The following is a 21,592-nucleotide window of genomic DNA, read 5'->3' as shown; positions in this document are numbered from 1 at the left end:
CAAAATGTATATCATGATCGGAATACGTTTGGAATATTAATTTCACCCAGCACAGAGGATATGACTCCAGCTGCAGTGCACCCTGGAGGCATGTCCGTACGCTGCTGTTTTGCAAAATGATGATAATCCTGTCATCTACGCACAAGTATACAGTAGGTCTTAATAGAGCCAGATCTGCCATTGTCGAGATATCTGAATGACTGTTAAAGTTTACAATTGGTGACTGATTAAGCATCTAACCTAATTTGATAGATTGTTTTGAATACCTCAATTTGAAATGCTTGTAATTTTGTCACCTGTTCACTCCTTAATTGTAACTACCTATTATGTTAGGGATATGTAGGGTTAGGTTACATCATTCTAAGTGAATAAGTGGCTGCTGCACATGTTTAGATGCCTGTCAGATTGTCAAGACTATGCTGCACCGCAAGTCTACGATGAAAAAGATTTGAGCATTGGCTACGCTCACGTGAAATTGATGACAGATTGATAAATGCCAACAGTTGCGCCGAGATGACCGTACGTCCATTTTTTGATTTACGCCAGTTTAATAAATGAGGGCCATTATGTCGATTGTCTTCTCCTTTCCTTGTCACTTCCTCCATCCTCCACCCCTCGTGTCTCTCATCATCTCTCCCCAATGTCTTCCCTCACTGTTTCACTGGCTGAGCATACTGTCTGACCCACTATGCCCCCCCCCCCCACCCCTGTCTACAATGATTAATTCAGAGTCAGAGGTTTATGCTGCAGGCCAAAGTGCTGGCTCATGAGCCCGCCCACAGACCCATAGCTCCTTCCCCGATTGGATGAGTCAGAATCCACGCAGCAAACGGCAGCCAATGGGGAACACCGCAAACGGGGGACGCATCTGCAGGAGGGTGGTCATGTGACCATGCCATGGACAGATGGAGGTGGGAGGGGGGGGGGGGTTGTGTGTGATGCAGGAGGAGACGAGGCGGTAGAGAACAGAGGAATGAACAAGAAGGGAGGAGAGGCGATAAATATAGAGAATAGAGAAAGGGAGAGACAGGGCGAGAGGAGAGAAGGGGAGGGGTTGAGTCAATAAAATGCGTGAGGAGAGGAATATCAAACGTAGGGCAGGAGAACAGGACCTGAGAATGGTGGACAGATGGTGACGATAACAGCCGAAAACAGCCGATCTGCAAGCTCACAACGCGCCGCGTTGTGAGCTTGTATATCGGCTATTTTCGGTGTGAGACGCCCGGTGCGTAAATGAAGTAAATCAGTCTTATTTGCCCTTGGTGAGGGCAGTGATGAAAGGACAGAGAGGCTCCAGCTACAGTAAAGTGCCAAGGAACACTTACAATAATGTCACCACGGACGACCTCGCTGCAGAAGGAACTGGACATGTCAAACATGGCCACCAGGGCTGATCAAAGGCTATTTTCTCGTTGTCTTTGTGACTAAATAAGACTATAGATATGTGATTAACAAAATGTCACCCAGCATCAATGCCTGGGGTCATAGTCTACTCCAAAAATAACAATAAAAACAACAACATGTACAGTATATACATTTATATTATACATCCGTTTCATATGATGTGTGCGTGTGTGTGTGTTCCAGGTGTACTCTCTGGACAACCCAGATGCCTTCCAGAGTTTCTACAGCCCCCACAAGACTCAGATGAAGAACTCAGTGATGGAGAGGTTGGCAGAGCAGCTGGCCACCTTGTGTGCCACCCTGAAGGAGTACCCCGCTGTCAGATACAGAGGGTAAGCTAGCACGTGGTGGTGGGCGTGGCGGCGTGTGTGTGCACCCCACTGGCAGGCACCCAGGGGTGGCTTCCCAAACGCATCATCGTTAAAGGGATGCATGACGTTTGGCAAATAAGTTGCTGTAGTGCTATACAGATGATTTGCAGAGGCTGGCTTCCCAAAAAGTATATTAGAGGTCAAATGATACCGTCACGTTTTGTAAAGATGGTCTTCGTTCAGTGTGAGGAGATAAAATGAAATACAATTAAATACAATTGAATACAATTAAATACAATTAAATACAATTAAATACAATTAAATAACGTGAGAGAAAATTTCATCTTTTAGTGTAGAATTTACTCCTATATGGTTCTCACACACTCCTTAGCCTATGGTTTATTTATATACTGTAGTAGCAGACAGAGGTGTCCTTTATGGATCCCTTTGGTTCCATTTGCACACTTTTGGAGTTAAACTTTCAGATTTTACTTTGTAGGAACAATATAGAGCAGGCTTTCTCAAAGTGGGTGCCGTGGCACCCTAGGGTCCCGTGAGGCAAGTCCAGGGGTGCCGCAGGATACTTTGATAATATTTGGAATTCATCACTTCAGTTTAACCACTTAGACCCTCTATACTTATTACTTGCACTGTACTTGGTGCGTTCTTTTTCAATCTACACCAAATCCCTTCGGCAAAAATAGCGAAGGGACACGTTGTGAGCTTGTAGATCTGACATTTCTGGCGAATGTTCCCCCCAGAATAGGGATAGCTACTGGGGTTCAAGTGGTTTAACGTCAAGTGTAAAGTGATTTTCAATCTGTCATAATGGAAACAGATAGAGATCTCAGTGCAAAGCAAATATAGATGAAAACAGTCTGCCACTCTCACATATTTTTGAAAATATGTCAGTATAACAGTATTTGGGTTTATGAAAGACCATGTAATGAGGTCAGCAATAAGTTACTGCTGAGAAACTGGCCCGAGGACAGTGTGATTTCTGATAACATTGGCTATCGCCCAAGCCTGCTAAATTTGTTTCTTTCTGGCACATCTCATTCTGTCTTTCTTCTCTGTCTGTCTGTCTGTCTGTCTGTCTGTCTGTCTGTATGTCTGTATGTCTGCAGTGGTGTAAAGTAACTAAGTACATTTACTCAAGTACTGTACTCTTAAGTACAATTTTGAGGTATTTTTACTTTACTCGAGTATATCCAATTTTCTGTACTTTTACTTCTACTCCACTGCATCTCAGAGGCAAATATTGTACTTTTACTCCACTACAATTATTTGAGAACTTTAGTTACTAGTTACTTTGTAGATTTTGACTATTATTACAAAACATACATTAACCACTTACACCACTATATACATTTCGGCCATTTGAAAATAGCAGATCTACAAGCTCACAATGCGATGCTTCGCGACACATTGTGAGCTTGTAGATCTGCTATTTTCAAATGATTTTTATACATTTTATACATGTGAAAACTTGTGAAATGGGACATTCTGCATAATGAGTACTTTCTACTTTTGGTACCGTAAGTACATTTCCATACCAATAGTTTTGTACTTTTACTCAAGTACATTTTTAATCACAGACTTTTACCTGTAACAGAGTATTTCTACATTGCAGTATTCTAATTTTACTTAAACATGTGAGTACTTTTTCCATCACTGTCCGTCTCTGCCAGCGAGTACAAGGATAATGCAACCCTGGCCCAGCTGGTCCAGGACAAACTGGATGCCTACAAGGCAGATGACCCCACCATGGGAGAGGTGAGTCTGGGAGAACCTAAGCACTAAATCACTCCAGTTTTCACTCTTAATCATATTTTTTTTGTCATATTCTTGTTTTCCTTCATTTCCATTTTGAGTCTTCGCAGTGGTGGAAAGTAACTAAGTACATTTACTTAAGTACTGTACTTAAGTACAATTTTGAGGTATTTGTACTTGACTTGAGTATTTCCAATTTCCAATACTTTTACTTCTACTCCACTACATCTCAGAGGCAAATATTGTACTTTTACTCGACTACAATTATTTGAAAACTTTAGTTACTAGTTACTTTTCAGATATAAACTATGATATAATGAAACATACATGAACCACTTTAGCCCTATTTTATACCTAGGCTATTTGAAAATAGCAGATCTACAAGCTCACAACGCGTCGCATCGCGACGCGTTGTGAGCTTGTAGATCGGCTATTTTCAAATATTTAGTACTTTTACTTTTGGTACTTTAAGTACATTTTGGTGCCAATACTTTTGTACTTTTACTCAAGTACATTTTTAATTCTGGACCTTTACTTGTAACAGAGTATTTTTATATTGCAGTATTGGTACTTTTACTTAAGTAAAGAATTTGAGTACTTTTTCCACCACTGCTTAATTTCCATTTTGAGTCTTCGTGCCGTTCAGCTGAGCTTGAGTTGTCTTCTCCACACAGGGTCCAGACAAAGCCCGTTCTCAGCTGATCATCCTGGACAGGGCCTTTGACCCAGCCTCCCCCGTTCTCCATGAACTGACCTTCCAGGCTATGGGATACGACCTGCTGCCCATTGAAAACGATGTGTATAAGTATGTGTCTGTGTGTGTGTGTGTGTGTGCCCTCTATTCTATTGTGCCCTGTTTGGTTGTCTTTTGTTGTTACATTATCCTCTGCTCTATTGTTCTTTAGATCTATTATAAATAGATACCAATACTTTTGTACTTTTACTCAAGTACATTTTTAATTAGATCTATTATAAATAGATCTAAAACTAAAACTGTCAGTCAAATAGTAAGCCAGGAAAAGATTTGTTGACTGGGGGACAATTTGGGGACCCTGCACTGATTAAATAATAATAAAAAAACTATGAATTTAAAAAAAATCTAACATAATATCTAATATTAACTTCATCAGAGCCTATGACTCTATGGCTCGGTTCATAGCTGGCTGTCATTGACCCTGACACCGAATGACCCAAGACCAAACGAGCAAACCCAAGACCAAAAATAGCAGATCTACAAGCTCATAGCGCGGCACAGAGTGCCGCGCTATGAGCTTGTAGATCTGCTATTTTTGGATAGCCAAAGAAATCTAAAAATGACACAGATGCGTTCCCGGTCTTAATGGGTTAAGACAGCGAACATCGCAGCCTGTACAGCCCTTAACAGGATCACGTTAATGTGTGGGCTTTCAGTGGTTAAAGTAAAAATGGATATTTCCCAATGTCGTTTTTATTTGATCCACCGACGCATTACTTTTTACATATTCTGTGCCCACATACAGTACACTCCCCCCTCCTCCAGACTGCATTGCCTGATTCTGTATTCATCTCGTGGTTCTCATGAAGAGCTTAGAAACAGCCAAATCAGTCAAATTGTGTTCATAAATAATTCTCTATCATGTGTATGTGGTACACTACACACCATAGAAGAGGTTTGTGCGCTTCTGAGGATGGCTTCATGTTATTGAAAGGCCTGTTACGTCATGGATACCTCCAATTCTGACTTACAAGTCTTCATCAAAGTTATTTCCAGGTCTCTCTGTGCCTCTCCTTGTGTAGACACTCTTGTGAAGATGAAAACCACTTATTGCAATGCTATTGCATCGTTACTTGCCGTTGCGGCTCTGCTCCTGTGATACTACAGAATAATCTGTGCAAGCATGACGCAGACTCTGAGATCACAACCCCCCCTGAAGTAAAGCCTAAAGATGCAGTTATCATTACATTGACATGATAATAGACATTAACCCATTCAAACCGGGAACGCATCTGTGTAACCACTTTATCCATATTTTATACTTTGGCTATTAAACAAATAGCAGATCTACAAGCTCATAACCTCCTTGTAGATCTGCTATTTAAAAACAAAAATCTTGAACATTTGTGCAAATCTTTCAATACATATATATTTTTGAAACAACATTTTTAACTAAAATCTTTGCGTCTGGGGGTCCCTTGAACAAAATATTTAGAGATGGGGGTCCGCGGCCAAATACATATTATTTTGGGAGGTCCTTGACATGAAAAAGTTTTAGAACCACTGATGTAAAATATTTTGTTCCAGGGACCCGAAGCAAAGATTTGAGTTACAAATGTTCACTTGAAAAAAAATCATGCAGTACAATATGAACCTGCATTGAATGACATGCTGACCTAGGGAAAACCTAAATTCCACACTGTCTGTCTCTGTAAGAAATGTAATTGATTTACTTTTTTAAACTAAATCGATTAGTCTGATTACCACGTAAGCCCCCTTGTATACTTTGTCGTACAACACTGTCGCGCAAAAACTACAAGAAATACTTATAACCAATTAGATTGTAAGTGTTGCACCTCTATATTGTTTGTTGTAATTCCTCTGTGTTCCTGCGTCTCAGGTATGACAGTGCCAGTGGTATGGGGGACGGGAAGGAGAAGGAGGTTCTTCTGCATGAGGACGATGACCTGTGGGTTGGCCTCAGACACAAACATATAGCCGAGGTCTCGCAGTAAGTAGAACTACATTATTGGTCCTTTGTTTCTTCTACCTTTCTGCCTGATGTCTGTGCTCTCTCACCGTTGCCTTGACGAACAAGTTGTTGGCTGCAACGTCGCTTAAGAAATGAAATTGGGGCCGCTTTCATTGAATGTCCAACACGGGAGCAATAACGTGTACTGTGTGGGCATGTATTAACCTTGCTTTGCCAAAGTGGAGGAAAAGCCTCCGTTTTCATTCCGAACTGACCAGTGTGATCCGGTCTAGGCCACACTCACTAGAAAGTGGTTTGCGATAGTGGTTTCCGGTTGGCGCCACTTAGTTTTTGTTCCTCCACATGAGTACTTGAAGAAACCTTTTCCGGTTTCTGCCATTTCTACCCCCCATGATGATGCAAAGTATTTTTGTAAGTTTGGGTACGGGGAGGCACCAGATTTAGTGAAACTGATACTGCTTGCAGTGTCATATAACCAACCTGACTGCTCTTGTGTACTGTAATTCATTCCCTTGGCCAAAAATGACCAATCAATAGACTAAGTAGTCTCTGTCACACTTGGACATCTATGACCTTTCTATGCATCTGTGTCATCAGGGAGGTGACCCGCCAGCTGAAGGACTTCTCCGCCAGCAAGAGGATGAACACCGGGGAGAAGGTAAGGTGGAGGGGTTGTTCAGAGGAATTTAACTCCCAGAGTGTACAAATGTAACAGAATGGACCCTCACGGGTGGTGCCTGGACACATTTTAACCCGTACAGCCTGTTAAAAACTGTTTCTACTAACATTAAGGCAATGAATCGGCCATGCAGTTTCTCAACTTTGATTAATTTCTCAATTTACGACATCTAGTTTAAACATTGAACGGCCTTTTCTATGGGTCTAAGAGCGCAACACAAGAAGAGACTGAGAATGAAATAAATGCTCGAAAATGTTCCATTTATTGCTACATATATATTTACATGCATACCAAAGCTTAATGTCTGGGTGAACCATGGCCAAAATAATGTACAGAAAGGGAAAGATGGCATTATGTTACTGCGGGGTGGCCTACATTTAACCAAATGTACCCTTCATTACCATCAGAGCTAATCATTCTTATTACAGCAAACACAGACAAACGCAATGCAGTCTAATCTCACCAATTTCGAACACACCAGAAGTTACCCATGGCAGACATTCTCTCAAAGAGAACACCCTATGAAAATATGAAACAATAGCGGGCAGCCGTAACAACAGTATTCGCAACTCAGGAGTTACCCCGTATTTCATGACGCTAGTGAGGATTCTCTGACCAATCAGTAGTAGTCAGCAGCGTTTTGCGCGTCACCATTTGGTATCGCCCCAGCCGGCTTGGAACCTCGTCAGGTACTAAAAACATTCCTGTAGGAACCTGGTACAAGAGAGCAGGCACTAATGGAAAGGCAAAACAAGGAGGGTATAGCCGTTGCGTGGCATGCCGGCACTACGCATTGGAAAAGCGACATATAATACATATATTTTAATGAACAACATGAAAATGTAAAACACAATACTTCTGTCAACTATTGCATGTGAAAGTGTTAGCACGAATACAGTGATAACACTTTCAAGTCACCAAGCTCAAACCATGTGTTGTTTTTTCTACCAGACAACAATGAGGGACCTGTCTCAGATGTTGAAGAAGATGCCGCAATACCAAAAGGAACTCAGCAAGGTAAGTGTATGCGTGTGTGCGTGTGTGCGTGTGTGCGTGTGTGCGTGTGTGCGTGTGTGCGTGTGTGCGTGTGTGCGTGTGTGCGTGTGTGCGTGTGTGCGTGTGTGTGTGTGTGTGTGTGTGTGTGTGTGTGTGTGTGTGTGTGTGTGTGTGTGTGTGTGTGTGTGTCTTTATGTAGGTGAGTGTTACTCTTCACTGACGGTGCCTGTCTCTTTGTGTCTCAGTACTCCACTCACCTGCAGCTGGCTGAGGACTGCATGAAGCATTACCAGGGGACAGTTGACAAGTTGTGTCGCGTGGAGCAGGTAAAGGAACTGTACTGAACTGAATCCAATTCAGTTGAATCGAATGACAAGAATCGAGAATGGACAGAAACACAGATTCCAGATTCACTTCATTGACCCCAAGATTACATTTGCTTTGGAAGCACAGCACTATAATACAATAATAGAATAGGCATAATAGTGTGATACATAACAACAATAAATAACACAGTGACGCAAACAAACAGTAGCCTAATGCAAAAAAAGAAGGAGAAAAAAAGGGTGACCTTTAACTTTGGCTTGTTACTTTTTCCATTTCCTTATTCTAATTTCATAATGAATAAAGTGTGATTTATACTTCATTTGTTGCATGCCATTGTTGCACACCGTGGACACGTGCCGTTGACATTTGGCGCTGTCATGCGCAGGTGTCACGCTGCAGAGCCATGCACTGTTGGTACACGCCACTGTCACATGCCAGCATCGTGCAAAATAGCCAATCGTCTACTTTTGGCCCACAACACCGGCACACAAAGCCGTATTAATGATAAAAGAAATGGTTAATTGAGTTCAGTCTTGCAATTTTATTTTGGAGTGCCGCTTCTTCCACCTTGGTGGATTCTTGTCCTTTGAGTATGTTTTGTTATTAGTATAAGACTGTTGAAAGAAGTAACAATGTACTTTGTGCCCCGTGCCTGTGATAGGACCTGGCTATGGGGACTGATGCTGAGGGAGAGAAGATTAAGGACCCTATGAGGGCCATCGTGCCCATCCTGCTGGATGCCAACGTCACCACATATGACAAGATCCGCATCATCCTGCTTTACATCTTCCTGAAGAATGGTAAGGGGGGAATCTACTTAGTGGAAGTGCCAAGGTTATTTTAGTTTTACTTTTTTCATTCGTTTTCATTTTTATTTCATTTTGACTTCACGTTTTCATTTTCAGTTGACTTTTTAAAGTGGGTTTTCTAGTTTAGTTTAGATTTTATTTGGTGAAAACTGAAAATGATTAGTTTTAGTTTAGTTTATATCAGTTTTTATTTTATTTCTTTATTGTAGTATGGGGTAGCTGTCAGGGACATTAAAAAAGGTCAGAAAACATATTGCGTTATACTGTAAAACATTCTGTAAAACATTAAAAACTTGCACAGCTAAAAATTGGAAGTTAGATTTCATATCCACATATACACTGTATGAAATATTGACAAAGAAAACTAAGGACATTTTCAATATGATTTTAATTTGTTTTAGTTTGTTTTGTAAATACATAATGAAAACCCTTTTCTTAGTTATAGTTTTTTTCTCGAAAGCCTTGTTTTTATTTTTATTTCAGTTGCCTTCCCCCCCCCATTCTAGTAATTCAATTTCATTTGTTTTAGTTAACTATAATAACCTTGGTACGGTCCTCTTGAATCCTTTTAATCGGCAATCGCCTCTTCAGAATGCGATTAGTGGAGGAATCCATGAAAGGCAACGCATAAGATTTTCCTTGGATAACGGAATTTTGACACACTGACTGGGCGAAGGACTCAAACAGACACGCACCCCCCCTCCCCTCAGGTTGAATTCACCACCTCCTTGTTGGCTCCCCTTCTCCCACATTCTAGATCCAGATTCTAGAAAGATTCGAGATACCATTTCAGACATAGACATTCCGGGGTGGGAACAAGGCAAGGGTGAGTTGGAGCACTTTGAATGGAGGTGAAGGTGTGTATGGTGCGTTAGATGCTGTATAGGCTGGCAGGCTTTAAAATGAGTCCAGCAGATTGTCACACCTGTTTTAACAACTTAAACCCTAAATGTTCGTAATTTTTCCCGCCGGCGAGACATTCGGATATGCGGTTGTCCAGAACCACCGATCCGACCGATATGTCCATATATAGGGCTCCATGTATGGGCACAAAAGGGACACAGACGGATGGGTACAATGGCTACTCTGGCAAAGACCCGGACACTATGACTCAGACACATCGGTCAGATCGGCGGTGCGACATAGGCCCGAACCTCTAGTCTTATAAAAGACAAACAGCACTGCTGTATTAACTTCACAATCTGTGTGTGTGTGTGTGTGTGTGTGTGCGTGTGTGTGCGTGTGTGTGCGTGTGTGTGCGTGTGTGTGTGTGTGTGTGTGTGTGTGTGTGTGTGTGTGTGTGTGTGTGTGTGTGTGTGTGTGTGTGTGTGTGTGTGTGTGTGTGTGTGTGTGTGTGTGTGTGTGTGTGTCTCAAGGTATCACTGAGGAGAATCTCAACAAGTTGATCCAACATGCCCAGATCCCCCCTGAGGACAGTGAGATCATCACCAACATGGCCCACCTGGGTGTGCCCATTGTCACAGATGTAAGCTCATTGGTCGAAGGATTTCACCGCCTCCTGTTTATTCTCGCCAACGCCATGAAATCCTGAGCGTTTGATTTAACTCAGAGACCCTAAGGGGTTCATTTGGTTCCATTTGTACACTCTCTGAGTTAAATGAATACTCAGGATTTTACTGTGTGTTTTCCATCTACGTCTCATTCTGTCTCAGCCTCTCTATTTATTTTAAAACATTTGGTTTATAATCCTGTCTCCCTCTTTCACATTTACAGTATAGAGTAAGAGTATACTGTCATCTTTATGCAGATTACTAATAATCTCAGCCTCTTCTGGTATTCAGTTCTTGACCATAGATGGAACATTATATCATTTAAACTTTAAAGAATTCAAATGTGAGTGCCCACTGCCCACTCACAATACTGCCATTCCCCTTCAGCTAAACATGTATGCAGTATTTACAACATACAAATACATGACAATTATGGACCACAGGAATGCATTTCAGGGGGGGAAAAAGTGTTGTTTTCCTTCTGCTGTCTTCTAATCATAATTCCTTCCTTCTTTCTTCCTTCCTCCCTTCCTTCCCTAGTCCACTCTCCGCAGGGGAAAGAAGCTAGACCGAAAGGAGCGTGTGAGTGAGCAGACCTACCAGCTGTCTCGCTGGACACCCCTGGTGAAGGACATCATGGAGGTGTGTGGGGGTTCATGTGTGTGTGTGTGTGTGTGTGTGTGTGTGTGTGTGTGTGTGTGTGTGTGTGTGTGTATATGTGTGAAAGAAGCGTGTGTGTGTGTGTACACCTATCAGTGTGTGATTCATGAAGCATACGTATGTCAGCATGAGTATGGTGCTAGACAGCACACTCTTGAGAGTGTAACACTGCGGTGCATCATGTGACGCGGTATGTCACGCCCCCCTTGTAACAACAGGAAGTGCTGTGGTGCTGCACATTGGTGAGAGGGTTTGTATAGACACTTATAGAGGCGTTTTGAATAATAATAATAACAATAATAATACATACAATGTATATAGTGCTTTTCTATACTTTTCTAAACTGTAAAAGAGGTAAAAAAAAATGCAACAACTAAGAACAAACATTTTAAAATATAGATGGTAGAAGAGGGGGGTTTGGATTAGGTAGGGAATGCGAGTCTGAAAAGGTGCGTTTTGAGTGTAGTTTTAAACAGGGTGGGGGCAGCTGGGAGTGAGTTCCATAGGGTGGGAGCGGCAACAATAACACTGAGGTTTTTCTTGCCTGACATACGGTTAGGTGGCTGTTTATTTCATTGTTTATCGTTGTTTATTTTTCTCTCTCCTCCACCACAGGATGTTGTTGAAGATAAGTTGGACACCAAGCACTACCCTTACATCTCCACTCGCTCCTCAGCCTCCTTCAGCACTACTGCTGTCAGGTACTCACACACACACACACACACACACACACACACACACACACACACACACACACACACACACACACACACACACACACACACACACACACACACACACACACACACACACACACACACACACACACACACACATGTGCCTGGCTGGCTATTTTTGTTTGACACAGCTGGACATTGTATACACTAGTGGAACCCCCTGTTCCCATTGTGGTCTTTTATTACATTAGTCGCCCTGTCTACATTACAGAGGCAAGAAAGGGTGGGTCATAGATCAATAGTCATTTGTGCTCAGTGGGGAAGGTGATGGGTTGGTCAGATCAATATTCTGAATGACGTTTAAGGAAGAGGGTGGGACTGCTATTGACTGACGGCCGCGAGAGCCAAACACAAAGGGACACAAAGATATTAGAATGAGTAAAGCGGAGACAATGGGGTGCGTTTCGTAAATACGCTCTGAGAGTGCTGGGGTTTTCTGGTCATTTGAAAATTCAGAGCCGTCGGTGCCGTTCGAAAATTCATAGTGCTGTTCACCTGTTCTCCCAGCACACTCAGTGCTCGTACTGACCACTGTGACTTAAAAGCCGGGTTGTCCAGAGCGTCTGAACAAGAGGAGGAAGTCATTGTACAAATTTGTAAAAAAAGCTTGTTTTGGTACTGTATACAGTATTCAACATGCTGTATACAGACACAAAACGGGTAATAATCATGTTTATGCATGCGATGAATTGAACGAATTTCAAAAGATGAAAATGACAACGTTAGTTAATGATGATCTCCTCTGACCGTTGGTAAATTAACTGATATCAGAGCACTCTAATGATGGCAAAACCAGAGCGCCCTGAAATTGAAGCAGATCATTTCATGAATGCACCCATTATCAACCCCCCACTGGTTTGTTCAATCATTTGGACACCTGCCATCACAGATGGCACCTGTAGAAGGTTCGAGCAGTCAATTCTGGTTCCGACAGCCACCACACACAGTACAATTCACAGTGTTATTTTAACTCTGAAAGTGTCAAAATAAATCAACCCACTTTCACATTTTAAATGAACACTGTGGATTTTGTGTGCAAACTATCATATAACCAGTGCATCTGCTCTGTTAATTAAACATGTACACTACACACACAACACTTAGTTGCAGCATATACCTCATTTCCAGCCACACCGAGTCTTAACACTAATAGGCTAAAATGGGTCAGAATACCCAAAGTCCAGGGGAAATATTTTCTTTCTTTCTTTTTTTGCCCAATTCCCCCTTTTCTCCCAATTTAGTCATCATCTCAATTCCATGATTTCCACACACAAATCTCACTGCTGACCCCTACTGGTTGGTCTTCAGACTGGTTGGTTAAGGGAAAAATATTTTAACATTGCCTTATGTAAATAAATCATATGAACGCGATAAAGTACATAAACACAAATTATTATACATACATTAAAAATTTAAAATTGCAATAAAATGGCATGTATATCAATGTCTAGGGTGGCATACAAGTAGCCTATGTGACTGCAGAGGTGAAAACACTACATATGCAAAACTACTACAGACGTTATTAAAAAAGTGACCTACATGAAGGACATTGAGGAAGGCAAAGAGGGAAGAGAGATTTTATGTAATAATGTGTGTGTGTGTGTGTGCGTGTGCGTGTGTGTTTGAGCGCGTGCGTGCATGGGTGCGTGTCTGCGTGCTTGAGTGTGTGTACTGTAGGTGGTCGGGTGGGTGGATGGATGGATGGTTTGGGCATTGATTTGGGCATTGAGGAGTGGTACGAGAATGCTGACACACTGACTGACCTCTACTAATTCTTAATCCTTGTCAATGTGGTTGTGTGTTTGTGTGTGTGTGTGTGTGTGTGTGTGTGTGTGTGTGTGTGTGTGTGTGTGTGTGTGTGTGTGTGTGTGTGTGTGTGTGTGTGTATTGATTTGACACCCAATGTGCCTTCTGTTGGAAACTGAGCTGACGGCACCAGGCCTCCCCTCCCCCAGTGTTATTGACGCTATTCAGCAATTCTAATCCACTACATTTGGAAATATGACACATATACACTACAGATATCACACACGTATAGGGGACTGAATTATCAAAAGATGATATATCAAAGTTCACTGTGTTATCAACCAATAGTGACCGTGACTGTCTTTCTCTGCCCTGACAGTGCCCGATATGGCCACTGGCACAAGAACAAGACACCTGGGGAGTACCGCACTGGACCGCGCGTCATGGTCTTCATCATCGGGGGTGTGTCCTTCAGCGAAATGCGCTGCGCTTACGAGGTCACACAGGCCAATGGCAAGTGGGAGGCCATCATCGGTGAGTGTGGGAACAGGGGGCGCCACTGAGCGCACACTGGGGAGGGGGTTACAGGAAGTGGTTACCTAACGGGAAGGAAGTGAGTACAGTCTGGCGTACAGTATGTGGAGAGGCACTGAGATAGAAATGGACATACAGCGCAAGAAATGTGTGCCAAATAGATATTTTGTGCAAAAATCTTGTTTTTCTTTATGAAGAAGGTGAGAAAATAAGGTATTTGGATTGAGATCGTTTTGAAAGATGTCTTATTTCATTTCAATTACATTCTTCGATCAAGTGACATTGTATTGAAATGAGTGAAGAGATCTAATTCTTGAAGGTTGACTAAAATTAGGAAATTATTTAACTTATAGGAATAACACAACTGTAAGAAGAAGAAAAAAAGAGATTCATATTTTTGCTGTGGGGTTTGAAGATCACCTGAATTTTTCAAAGGGTTTCCCTTTGGCCAACTCTGAGGCTGACTGATTCAAACACTGACATGGCTGTGGAACACTGGCTGTATACTTGAATCACTTGTTGTCATTGGTTTAGGTCAGCATGCAACGATATGAAAGCACATGTTAGGACAACACTACACATCTCAGCACCAATACCTCCTCACTTTTCCCCTCTGTGTTGACGAGCCTGACTAAAGAACCACAAATCGAGCTTTTGAGACTAAGACCCTTGACCTATATATATAGATGCCGTTCAAACACTGCACAATTCCGTGCGCCGATTTTCTATGGCATTGCGATTTGCTGATTTGACTCTCATGCACAAAGTTCAGAACAGAAACTATTATTTGCTCTCTATTTACCGTCCATCTATCAGACCGAAACGTTCAACACTATTGGCAAAATACTGTACCTATTGTCTCTATGTTTGTCCAATATAGCCCTTTTTGGTATGTCCTCGTGTTTGTGTTTACAGCCTAGTCAGTCGTTGTGTGTTAAAGAAGGGAAGAAGCTTGTTGTGTCATTTTTTGTCGAGATCTTGCTTCCGCTTCAAACCTGTTGAAAAATGTTGTCTTTCAATTGCTGCTATGTCATGTCTTTTTCTGTATGTCTTTGTGTGTACGCCCCAGGTTGTGTTTGTGTGACACTGTCTGTGCAATTGCTGGAATGTGTGTGTGTGTGTACGCGTGAGAGTGATTGTGTGTATGTACGATGGGGTGCTGTGGGTGGCCTGTCTTAACCCTTCTTTTGCACAATGCCAGAGAGGTGGAGGAAGAGAGAAAGAGAGAGAGAGAGAGAGTGTGTGTGTGGGGGAATGGGGCGTGGCATCTGCTGAGAAATGGAGTGGTGAAGACGCCTCTGTTCCTCCACAGGTTCCACCCACACGCTCACCCCCACCAAATTCTTAACGGACCTGCAGCACCCCGACTTCCGAGAGTCAACTAGGGTGTCCTTTGAGGACACCCCTGTGCCTGAACCCTCAGACGAGTGAGGCAAAGACAGAGTGGGAGGGAGGGAGAGAGAAATCACACTGAAAAAAGTAAAGGCGGCCGCGCAAAGAAGCCCTTTCTGAAACCTCACAGAACAAGGGCTTTCTTCTCGTTTTCCTTCCTCCTCTTGCAACACTCAGCACTGTTTTATGTGACCACCCCCACCCCCATCCCCCCCTTCCTCCTCCTTGCTTCAGGGATGGGGGTCCCCACCTTTGCCTCACTGCAATGGACCCCTCTTTCAGGCTTGACTCCCTACACGCCATCCATTGGCCAAGTCAGAGTTGGAATTGCGTTCCACGTCAGCCAATAACGGATGGGCTGTGCCATTTAGTTGTACAGTAAAGCGGTGGTTCTCAAAGTGGGGTCCAGGGACCCCCCGGGGTCCTTGAAAGGGTTCCAGGGGGTCCCCAGCTAAAAGATTGATGGACCCTTACAGGTCTGTAACTTGGAGAGTGTACAAATGGAACCAAGCGGACCCGTAAATCCGTTGCGGTTCCATTTGCACATCTCTCAGAGTTATGGGGGGGTCCGTGGCCTAATGCATACCAAACTGGGGGGTCCTTGAAATGGAAAGGTTTGAGAACCACCGCAGCAAAGGGCCCACAGTGTGTGAGCAGTGAACCGAGCCTGTAGGAAGTGAAGCCTGTGCAGAGTAGTGTCCATGTGACCTCATCCCTGCTGCCTCCTCCAGCTCCCATCATCTCAGCTGGGTGGATTAAATCGCCCTTCAGTGCCTGTGGCCCTGAGCCCTTTCAGCTTGTTGCACACTCCTCTCCTGCTCCCAGAACTCCTGATCGGTGCAGATTTAATCTACCCCCGAGATCCATCTTCCTCACTGTCTTGCTGTCTTAATTATTATTATTTTTTTCTAATTCCCTTCCCCAAAAGACAATCACGTTGCTGTTTTTTGTTTGTTTTGTTTGTTTTGTTTTTCAGTCGTTTCTTTCAGGGCAGGTCCTTGAGTTGATGTTGGATTTCAAAGAAGGACTTTGTTTCTTCTTTACCGTCTTGTTTTGCTCCCAATCCTCTGACACCGCTGCCCCCCCCCAAACACACACCCAAACACACACACACACACACACACACACACACACACACACACACACACACACACACACACACACACACACACACACACACACACACACACACACACACACACACACACACACACACACACACACACACACCACACCACACCACACCACACCACACACACACACACGAGCGCATGTGTCCTTTACACCACACACTCAGCTCAGCATCATTATGCTCACATGGCTCACGGCTGCAAAGATCACTGGATATTAGCTGGCTTGTCCATTCCCTTCTGGTAATAGATTAACATCCATCCTGATGATATTTATCTGGGCAGTGACACACTGGCCAAATTTAATGCATTTAAGCCAACAACAAATCTCAGACAACACATTGTTCTGACTTGTCCAAAAGGGTACTCTGTGTGTCACTTCTTGACTCTGGCAATTGACCATATTCACATGGTGGCCAACTTGCTCTTATGCCATACTCAGAGCGTTTGATGTATGTTTGATGTCAGGGGTATTTAATAGTGATTTGCTTAATTTATGCTCCGTTGTACGGCGGTGTCGTGAGGCAACAATGGCCGATTTACAAGCTTTCAATGCATTGCGGGTGTGACGTGTTGTGAGCTTGCAGATCTGCTATTCTCAGCATATTTTCGGTGTACAGCGAAATCTGACTTTAAATGGTTTTGTCTCGTCGTGAATCTTTGGTCTGAACTAGGCTTAAGAGTGCAGCCACTGTGAATATTGTCAATGTTGCAATGCTCCACCTGATATGCTTTAGCAGCACCAAGAAAAACCAAAGATGTCACATATCTCAAACAGCTGTCAGTAGCCTAATCCTCACTCTGTTCCTACTCGTGTTGGAGAAGCACCGTCTACCTCAGTTCATCCTCTTAACATTGTTTAGAATGAGACAATATCTTTTAGTATGGACATAAGAGCGGGCACATCAAAGCTACAGAATATCCCCTTTTTTACTTAAAAAATATATAATTTAAAAAAATAAAAAGGAAAAAATAAATGGTAAACAAAATAAAATGATAATAATAATCAATATTATCTTATTTATTACCTTATTTATCTTCTGGGTCTCGAGCTGAAAAGGTTTGGGAACCCCTGCCTTACACAGACTGTCATTTGAAAGTTGGAAAGTCTTTTGCCCAGCAACAACGGATCTTCCACAGCATCACAGTCAAGGGCATCCATCTCATTTTCAACTAATCTTGCTAAAGCTATATCGTTTACAAACCAACATTTGGTTCTACGTTTTTTTGTTTCGTTTTTTCTATTTTTTTCTTCTTTTTTTAACAGCAATTCTCACCATGAGCAGTATGGATGCCGCCCTTCCCCCCCAAACATACTGCCGCATCCAACACTACCTGAACAAAATGGCCATCACTTACTAAAACAAGTGTCTGTTTTTGTTTTCGCTATTTTGATCTGAAACCTCCTCATGTACAAGCGATGCCACTGTGTTGTGTTTCTGGCCCCCCCGAGGCCCCCACAAAGCTGTGTGTTTGGAACTTAACAAGGGACAGGAGAGAACTAGGTGGGGCCAGTCCGAAGTTGACCTCTGTGACTAGTGATCTCACTCACACCAGACCCCACTCACCTCCGCCACACCCCACAATGCCTGCATCACCATAGTAACCCAACTTGCGATGGACTTGCCTCTTTCTCTTCTGTGCCTGTCTTTACTGTCAACTACCTGCCCGTTTTGTCATAGGATATAGTATCAGCTTGAACCACTTAAGCCCTGTATACTTCATCGTACGACAAATAGCGAAAATAGCCGATCTACAAGCTATACAACGCGTTGTGGCGATGCAACGCATTGTTTGCTTGTAGATCGGCTATTTCCGCTACTTTTGAAAGTAGAAAAGGAAAATTGAACATTTTTCTCCTATAATGACATGCCCAAAATAGGGACACCAGGTTGAAAGTGGTTAAGTGAAAATGTTTCTTAAGGAGCAATGAAGTAGAGAGTTTTGGTGAGGAAGAAACATGCAGCTTTGCCACAGAAACAAACAAACAAATGAAGTCGAATACTACTGTTAATGATGAGCGGGTGTGGGGAGTAAATCAAAACTTTGATCGGTCTGTTTGCCCTCTTTACTAACAAAAGTCCTGGTATGTTTAAGATGGGGGTAAGCCATCCGTTAACTCAGTGACACAGCCCGGTGACAAACCAGTTTGACAAATGTTTGGTTTACTCCTTTTAAGGCCTTTACAATGTCCGAAATGTGTCTTCAGCTGTCGAAACAGCCTCAGTGTCCTGTTAATGAGTTTTAAATTTGTCATTTTTCATTCACATTTTACAGTAAGATATAGTTATGGATTTGGGGGAATGCTCAAAATCATAGTCAATTAGAGAATATCCGTTTTGGTCTTTTTTTGCAGTGTCCATTCATTGTTTGAGGTGATATTTATCAGCTGTTAGGATGCATTCTGATTTAGCGCCTTCAAGGTCACATGCTAACTGATGATTTAATGCGGAATGGTGTCCCAGGATTTCTATATAAAGGTTTTAAGCTTCCAGAATCCGGACAGTTTTGTGATGTCGTCACTGATCTGCGTGTCTCCATGTCGCAAAAGTTTCAGTTGCATGTAATGCAAAGCCTGATTTACACTTTGTTTCCCGCTAGTGTTGCACACAAGTCTTGCGCAGCGTTTTTTTTGCTGTGTCACACATAATGTTGTGTACAAGAAATAGCCAATCTACGGTCTATGATTTCTCAACTTTGGTTGCTCTGTTTTTTCCTTTACTTTCAACATTACATGACAGCTTTCATCCGATTATAGATGTTACAGTGCTTTCATCCGGGCATTCGTAGTAAGAGCTGAAAACACATTTTGCTCAGATCATATATATATATATATATATATATATATATATATATATATATATATATATATATATATATATATATATATATATATATATATATATATATATATATATATCAGAAATAATGTGTATGGGCCAATCTAATACTGTGTGTGATGGTGTGTGTGCTTGTGTTTGTGTGTGTGTGTGTGTGTGTGTGTGTGTGTGTGTGTGTGTGTGTGTGCGCGTTCCTCTGGATCCTTGTCAATGTCTCCAGGATCGACCCACATCTTCACCCCCACCAGTCTTCTGGAACAGCTTAAGGCCATGAACAAACCAGACGAGGAAGTGACGAGCTAAAAATCTGTCCAAATCACGTCTCTCTTTTCTCCTCTTAAAACCTCCCCCTATGTTCATCTTCACCCCCGATGACCCTCCCAACCCACCATTACCAAAACCCTGCATTAATTGTTTATGCATCTTGCTTGAGAGAAAAAAAATAAAGACTCTCAACGAAGAGAAATATATGTCGTAACAAAGAATAAAATCCTTGCAAGTATTCTCATGTTTTACAATGGATGCAACTAAAACGTATTTAAAAAGGTTTAAATATCAACAAAAGGCCATTTAAAACGGAAAGTACCAAATGTAATATTGTATGCTATGATACCTGCTAGAATGTGTAAAAGGTAGAGGTTTTCTCTGTTCCTTTGTTTTATATTATTGATGTGTAATTTTATTGGCATTGGGTGGAGGAGGGATGTATAGTTTGATGTAGAAAATGTATCACTCTGACATGCAATATGTTTCATCAAAGGAAGAGGAGAACCCCATTTGAAATGTTTGTTATCAGTAGCATGCTTGGACGTTGTGTGGACTGTTACTGTGTGTACTTGGTTGTGGATGTTCCGGAAATCAGAGAATCCTTTTTATGATGATCTAGCGCTGAGACAAGCTATGCCACTATGTACAAAAAAAGAAAAAAAGAAAAAAAAAGAAAAGATATCAAGCTACAACCATCCCTCCTCCAGCTGCTAGAGTGGAAGTATTTAACCACCACAACATTTTTCCTTTCTCTGGAGAGATTTCACGTTTTAGTGTCAAAAAGGCCATTGCTTGCAGATATTTAAAGAATAATCTTAAAGGGCCAAATTGTATTTCAGTATTGTATCCTGTCAGATTAAGTCTTCTCATTGGTTAGTAACAATGTTTAATCGGTCCATGCACTGAGTAGCCTAGTGTTGTGTATGCCATATGTTGCTGTTTTAGCGTCTCACTGTTGACTGGTGATATTTCTGACTGTGAAGTAGTTTCCTTTAAATGCCAACGTGGAGCCACTGTGTTTGTGATGTTTTAGCTGTAGCTGTTAGTGATCAATCTGGGGAAAACTAAAAAATAATATCTCTATTTTGTTTGTCCGGTAGATTTCTCCTCTGCAATGTAAAAATCCAACAATGGTGAATGGCTTTGCAAAGAATTTTAATCCCACTATTTGACTTGTATTTCCTCTCTAAGTCCTCTCTTCTTCCCTGGCCAAACAAGTTGTATATTGCACTATGCGTTTTCTGTGATGCAAACGCTTGATTTTATTTTATTTTTTCTATTATCATTTGCTGTTGTATAGGGTCACTCTGTCAATTAAATTGATTTATATCAAAGTTATTTATCAGAGAGAAAAATAATAATAAATGAAAACATTAGTCTGTCTTAAACCTGTTTAACTTGGGATTCTATGTTTGCGAGTGTTCAAGCACAAACAAAAGTATACTTCATGTGTACCTATGTACTAAGGCTGTCTAATAAATTGGCTTCCATTATAAGGACACTGGCTTAATTCATACTTTACTCTCATGTACTTTTTGCTGATCTAGCAAGTAGGATTTGTATGTTGCTTTAGTTTGCAGAATTTGATTTTGTTTTGTTGAAATTATTGTAGACATTTTGGCCTAATCCAGACAGACCAGACAGGAAACTAAGAGCAGACTTTTGAAGGTTTAACACGTGTAAAAAACATTTCAAACGTACTAGGTGACATTTGTTGACTGTGAAGGTGTTTGGGAACCACTGGTCTAGTGCTGTTACGATTATAAGTAGAACTGTATACGAACTAGAG

At 42.0% G+C, this 21,592-nt stretch overlaps 1 protein-coding gene across 2 annotated transcripts in view; it reads left to right on the top strand.

The window, feature by feature from the left end:
• stxbp1a (syntaxin binding protein 1a) overlaps positions 1 to 21,282 on the top strand; it is a 39,658-nt gene extending 18,376 nt beyond the window's left edge. The window contains exons 7-20 of one of the 2 annotated variants that reach the window (XM_084046671.1): positions 1,588 to 1,736; positions 3,407 to 3,491; positions 4,163 to 4,293; positions 6,083 to 6,193; positions 6,773 to 6,833; positions 7,806 to 7,871; positions 8,096 to 8,176; positions 8,839 to 8,977; positions 10,363 to 10,472; positions 11,038 to 11,139; positions 11,773 to 11,858; positions 14,020 to 14,174; positions 15,487 to 15,653; positions 19,757 to 21,282. In XM_084046671.1, coding sequence (XP_083902797.1) covers positions 1,588 to 1,736; positions 3,407 to 3,491; positions 4,163 to 4,293; positions 6,083 to 6,193; positions 6,773 to 6,833; positions 7,806 to 7,871; positions 8,096 to 8,176; positions 8,839 to 8,977; positions 10,363 to 10,472; positions 11,038 to 11,139; positions 11,773 to 11,858; positions 14,020 to 14,174; positions 15,487 to 15,605 — 1,395 coding nt within the window. In that variant the 3' untranslated portion in view covers positions 15,606 to 15,653; positions 19,757 to 21,282. The remainder of the gene's footprint in view (positions 1 to 1,587; positions 1,737 to 3,406; positions 3,492 to 4,162; positions 4,294 to 6,082; positions 6,194 to 6,772; positions 6,834 to 7,805; positions 7,872 to 8,095; positions 8,177 to 8,838; positions 8,978 to 10,362; positions 10,473 to 11,037; positions 11,140 to 11,772; positions 11,859 to 14,019; positions 14,175 to 15,486; positions 15,654 to 19,756) is intronic. The other variant, XM_084046672.1, reaches the window with a different exon arrangement.
• The last annotated feature ends 310 nt before the right edge of the window (positions 21,283 to 21,592 follow it).

This window comes from Gymnoscopelus microlampas (genome assembly GCF_963454915.1).
Source record: "Gymnoscopelus microlampas genome assembly, chromosome: 21".
In the NCBI taxonomy this organism is placed as follows: domain Eukaryota; kingdom Metazoa; phylum Chordata; class Actinopteri; order Myctophiformes; family Myctophidae; genus Gymnoscopelus; species Gymnoscopelus microlampas.
This window is presented reverse-complemented; position numbering and strand designations above follow the sequence as displayed.